Source organism: Ips typographus, linkage group LG2 (genome assembly GCF_016097725.1).
Source record: "Ips typographus isolate SLU linkage group LG2, UJ_Ityp_2.0, whole genome shotgun sequence".
Taxonomy (NCBI): Eukaryota; Metazoa; Arthropoda; class Insecta; order Coleoptera; family Curculionidae; genus Ips; species Ips typographus.
In genome coordinates, this window is record NC_138423.1 from 24,820,698 (window position 1) to 24,826,697 (window position 6,000).

At 34.4% G+C, this 6,000-nt stretch overlaps 1 protein-coding gene across 1 annotated transcript in view; it reads left to right on the forward strand.

Annotated features, from left to right (window-relative positions):
* The window catches only part of ssp3 (SCAPER domain-containing protein short spindle 3), a 41,939-nt gene extending 37,428 nt beyond the window's left edge, over positions 1–4,511 (forward strand). Inside the window, 3 exon segments of the mRNA XM_081973001.1 lie at positions 763–957; positions 3,750–3,920; positions 3,976–4,511. Of these exon segments, the coding sequence (XP_081829127.1) occupies positions 763–957; positions 3,750–3,920; positions 3,976–4,062 (453 nt within the window). The 3' untranslated portion in view covers positions 4,063–4,511.
* Positions 4,512–6,000: the final 1,489 nt, after the last annotated feature.

A 6,000-nucleotide genomic window follows, 5' to 3' on the forward strand; every position in this document is an offset into this window, starting at 1 on the left:
GTAGACTGTATACATTTTGCTGCTTTTAGACAGACAGTAAGTGTGACAGAAGAAAACTAAAATAAATCTAAAGCAGGTTTTACAACAAAACAGTTTTAAATTTGTCACCCCTGTATACACAGTGGTCTACTGTTAAATTTGAGAATTTTATTTGTAGTTCTAAGTTAAGTACAGGTGACAGTAACCTCAGACAATAAGTATAATAAATATGTCATAAATAATAATAGTTATTTAACCAACGAGTGTATTAATTAAAGCGATTAATAATCGAAATGGAGATTATTAATCACCAATTAATATAAGAGATGGTTACAAAATTTTTCCGTTGACTGTAGTCTATAATAAACGTTTATTATCCAAAAAAGTTTGAAAAAAAAAACTAATTGTCAGTTGTATCTGCGACACGGTAAACCAAAATCACAGGCACCCTTGACAATGACAGTGACAGTTCTGTCGGTAAAGATGGGTGTCAACTAAATAATGTAAGTCTATTTCTCTCTGTTTAATACAAATAAAGAAGGATAGAACTATACTGAGAGTATTTGGTTGCCTACGATAAAGGTTTCCAACTGAAAATCGGAAATCGGCTTTTATTGGTTGAATGCGCACGTGACATTGACATTTTAAGGCTGTTAATACATGTTCGACGGAAAAGTTAATAAATATGTAATAATCTTTAGTTTGTACTGATTTTCTGTCAATAACATAACTAACTACAATTTACTTTATCAGCTATTCTTACACATTTTTTTGTTTTTGCAGGAAGTTCTTGGTGCTGAAGGAATTTCGTTACAATTTCGCCACATCAGCAGTCATTTGTTGTGGTGCTGTGCCGCCCCCCTCATCCCCAAAATCAACGGCAGAGACGACTTGGCCACCGCAGCGGATTACCAGAACTTGTTGCACGAAGTGATCGTGGTGACCGGGTTCTTCGCGGTCGGCAACAACGAGAACCAGGTAAGTTGGCGGTAATTGTTTTCCGCGGCGAAAAATATTTTAATTAAGGCGTCCGCGACGGCGGTATCGGCTCCGCAGGAATGTAGTCTTGAAGAGGCTTTCGATAAAGGTGGCGTTTTTTCCCAGAACGGAGCCGAAAATAATAAATTTGATATAAAACACGCTTTCTCGGCGGGGCCGTGAGTTATGCGGGGCCCCATTTAGATAGCGAGGGCGCCAACCGGGTCGGGTCTGTGCTTATCGTCTATTTTTTGGGCCGGAGGACACGGCTTGTTCTGTTGGCTCTCGGTTACGTGTTACGCGATCTAAAAAAAAAGGACTTTTTGGTCAGTTGATAAGTTTCTTCTTACTGCTAAGGGCCTTTTGATAGCTAGGAATTTATTTGACCAGTCTTGCTCATAAAGAAAGTGTAGTATCTTGAGTATTTAACCGAATTGCATTTTTGTCAATCATTTTGAAAAGTCTTAAATTACTTCAGATTAGTGTTGAACAAATTATGGTGATTTTTGATAATTCAGAAGTTTCTTTGAGTAAATTTGATATAAGCATGGTCAACAACACATACCACTAAGTACCAATATTATTCAATGGATATAAATAATTTTGGGGTAGTAATTATCTTTACAGATGGGTCTTCTATATCCAAAAAATATAGACTTTTTGAAATACCTAGTGAAAGCTTTAAATTAGGGGAGCCACGTGATCTGTAAAAATATTCGTCAGAACGTCCTTGATAACATAATTTAGTGGCCTTTTGGTAAGATAATATACCTTTTTTGCTTTTTATCCTTAATAGTTTGTGGTTATCGGTATTTTTGCTACATTACTTCCAGTTATTTTGGACTTTTTTGTAGATCTTAGTGGTCTTTAGGCTACTGCTACTCGCGATTTGTAGATGCTTTCATATGGAAATTTGTTAAGAAATTTAAAAATCAAGAGGCTTTATACAGGAGTGGTAAATCTAAAACCGACCATAGGAAAACCGCGTAACGGACAGAGAAACATACATTATTGCATGCGCGGGACTAAGACAGAAAACGAAAAAAATATCAAGTAGGCCATATTTTCAGCGCGCTGTTGCCAAACGCCAAGTATCACTCAAATACCGTCGACAAAATAACTTGGCGTTTGGCAACAGCGCGCTGAAAATATGGCCTACTTGATATTTTTTTCGTTTTCTGTCTTAGTCCCGCGCATGCAATAATGTACGTTTCTCTGTCCGTTACGCGGTTTTCCTATGGTCGGTTTTGGATTTACCACACCTGCATATTTTTTTCAGGAGAGTTTGATGTCGCAACCAGAAATTTGCTATCGTCTTTTGTTTTCTAGTAACTGGCAATTTTTGAATTTTTGACATTTTGGATTCTGTATTTCAAAAGTTTATTTATATGACATTATTAACAAAAAATCTTGTTTTACGGAGAATCTTAACTTTTTTTGTATTTTTCGAAAAAATGAGACAATCAATTTTATCATTGACTCACTCTGTACAATGTGAATATTTTCTTTTTCTTCTCTCCTAAAACCATCTCGGGTCAACTCAAAAAAAACGTTAAAAAACGAGTTAATTTGAAAACTGAAATTTTCAGAATTAGTTTAGGTTCATCAACAACATAGCTCTATTATGTACAAAAACTCAAATATTATTAGGGTTAATATTGGCTTGAAACAAACCGTTTGCTCGATAGGATTTACTATAAAAATTAAAAAGGTTAGCAAGCAAAAATGGACCGTAATGATGATGATTAATTATTTTCATTAGAAGTTAGAAGTAAATTTGGTTGACAGTATGCTAGGTCCGGTTTTCAGCCAGCTCCAACCTCTGGTGTTATACGAAGAAGTTTTTGTATAAAACTGTAGTTTTTATGAGTTTTATTATTATTATTCTCTTGTTTAGAAGAGTCTTCATCGTTATCAATGCATAATAAAGATTGTTATTCTAAAACAGTCAGTATGTTCCTCTCTTTTGGAATTCCTTTTAGTTTTGTACTAAATACTTAGTTTCCATCCGGAGACTGTTTTCTCAGCTTGCATTATTTTTAGATTTAACATCCAATTTGTTACTATTAGCTTACTTCATTTCTCTTATTTTTCCTGTCTGCGTTTTTTATGTAAAAGCTTCCCCCCAATATGAATCTATAAACTTTATGTTTCCTTTAGTAATAAATCTTCTAACATGATTTTCTTCAAACTCAACAAATATCACATTAAACTCTGTTTAATGTAGTAGATTAAGTCAGTCGAAATTGCCACTCAATAACGTGCCTATTCGTCAATCAGCCGTTCAAAACCCTGAATACATACCCGGGGATTTGTTTATAGCGATATCGGTATCTTGGTATCTATAAACATCCCGAACGGGATTCCATTACTCAAACGACCCAAAGAAATTTCGTTCTGAAAGCGTGGACCTGTCAAAACAAACGGTATGCGACGACCGTCTCGAAAACCTATGATTAAGCTAATGTCATTTTTCCATTAAGGCCACCGGGAATTAACGAAGTTTTTTTTGAGGAGGGAATTTTGTTCCAGTTCACTTTATGGCCACAATGTTTTGTATTTGATGATACAAAACATGATAAAAAAACGTTTAGGGTGTTGATCGATCATCAACTAAAGAAAGAAAATTAGATTAGTTTATCTTGTAATCTAGCTTTGTTTAAGAGTCTACTGCACAAAACTACTTAACTCAAAACAGTCTCTAAAATTAAATTGCTGTCTAGAATGAACTCTAAAAAAATCATAAACCACCAGAAAACCAGTCCTTTTGAAAATTGTGTTTTAATCCACAGATGCTATTGGTCAGTGGGCAAGCACCTTCAGTTTTACAACAACTGTGCAACTTACCGTTTCCCTACTTTTCTGTTGAGGAACTATCCACAGTTCTCTATCCCACATTGCTGGCCTGCTGTCTGGACAACCAGCACACGACAGCTATTCTAAAGCAAGAACTTTCATACGACGTAAGTAACTTTTTGTCAGTAGTAGTGTTTAAACTAACTGGAAATATCATTGTAGCTTCTAGAAAACTTTAGAAACTCCGAAACGGGGAAAACACAAAGGCTGATTCAGTTACTTAACGTCAAGTGTTCGAAAAGTGTTTAGTTGAGTATTTTTGTTACGTGCAATGTTTCCGTTGTCATCCAAATGATCTTTGGGTACTTTAATATACTTTTTGCTGTCCCAGCTCGAGTATATATTTTTGCTACATCTTCTAGTTTTGGAAGATTATTTTTTGAAATTACTACCATTATGATAAGGTTATATGCTTAGGCAGGTTGTAATCTCTATAGCTGTATGGTTTCTAGACTAACTTTATATAACGTTTTAATATAAAAGAAAGTCACATAGTTTCTGAATGCACAAGTATTATTTTTTAACCAGTTAATTAAGTAATAATTTGATAATTTAGCTCTCATTGAGGTAAATTGTTACATTCGATGATGAAACTGAGCGTGATTTTTTTTGTGATTAAATCTACTTTACTTGTAGTGTATTAACATAATATCTATACTTACTTTTCGTATGAATAAATATATCTTATTCAGTAATTATTTTGGATGTTATTTTATCAGACTCGACCAGAAAAACTTAAATTAAAAAAAAAGCAGGAAACCGATTAAATCTCAAGGGAGGACGCACGCATCATAATTTGCGTTTTTACGATACACCCCGCATTGAACGAAGGACAAAAGTCCCATTGTCGGACCCGGCGCTCTTTTTCCTATTCACTGCGTATTTCAATCAACCCGATTCCCTGTTTTCCTATGAAAGTGTAATTTCTGTGAAGCACTTCTATTGAGAACGATCCCGCGGTCTTAGCATGTCCGCACCAATCCACTATGTTCGATCAATTTGAAGAAATAGAATCCAAGAAAAATGTTTTAGAGGATTTTATGCTGATTTCAAGTGGGGCTTAAAATAGTAAGTCGTGATATTGCAAATATATTATTTTCACTAATGCTAATCTAGATTAGACTAATTGAAAAGGGCTGTTTGTCACACTTTTTTTTTATTTTGTTAAATTGATTAATTACATATAAAAGACGGTTTAGCATAGTTTTTCTATTTCTGACAAAGCATAACGAATTTATAAATGCTGATAAATTTTGATCATGTTAAGTCAGGGAGAAATGTGGGGTCAAAATTTGAACTGACAGAAACACTGAAAGGACAGTCAGGGACAAAATCGACTGTAAAACCCACGGAGTTAGAAAAAGACTGTTTTAAGCACATTTTTGGAATTCTAATTGAATTTTCCGTCTAATAAAAAAAAAACACTACAAAATCAGGTAAAGTCAGGGAAAAAAGCAAGACCAACATTGAAATTGTCAGAAACACAGTTTAAAAGGACAGTCAGAGACAAAATCGCCTGTAAATCTCACTTGGAGTGAGAAAATGACTGTTGGAAGCACATTTTTGGAATCCTCATTAAATTTCCTATCTAATAACATAAAAAAGCACTACAAAATCAGGTAAAGTCAAAAAGAAAAGTGTTGTCAAAATTTGAACTGCTAGAAACTTGGTTTTAAAGGACAGTCAGGGACAAAATCGCCTGTTAAACCCACTTGGGGTGAGAAAAAGACTGTTTTAAGCACATTTTTGGAATCCTCATTAAATTTCCTATCTAATAACATAAAAAAATACTACAAAATCAGGTAAAGTCAGGGAGAAAAGTGGGACCAACATTGAAATTGCCAGAAACACAGTTTGAGAGGACATTCAGAGACAAAATCGCCTGTAAATCTCACTTGGAATGAGAAAATGACTGTTGTAAGCACATTTTTGAAATCCTCATTAAATTTCCTATCTAATAACATAAAAAAAACACTACAAAATCAGGTAAAGTTAGGAAGAAAAGTGGGATCAAAATTGAAATTGCCAGAAACACAGTTTGAGAGGACATTCAGAGACAAAATCGCCTGTAAATCTCACTTGGAGTGAGAAAATGACTGTTCTAAGCACATTTTTGGAATCCTCATTAAATTTCCTATCTAATAACATAAAAAAACACTAAAAAATCAGGTAAAATCAGGGAGAAAA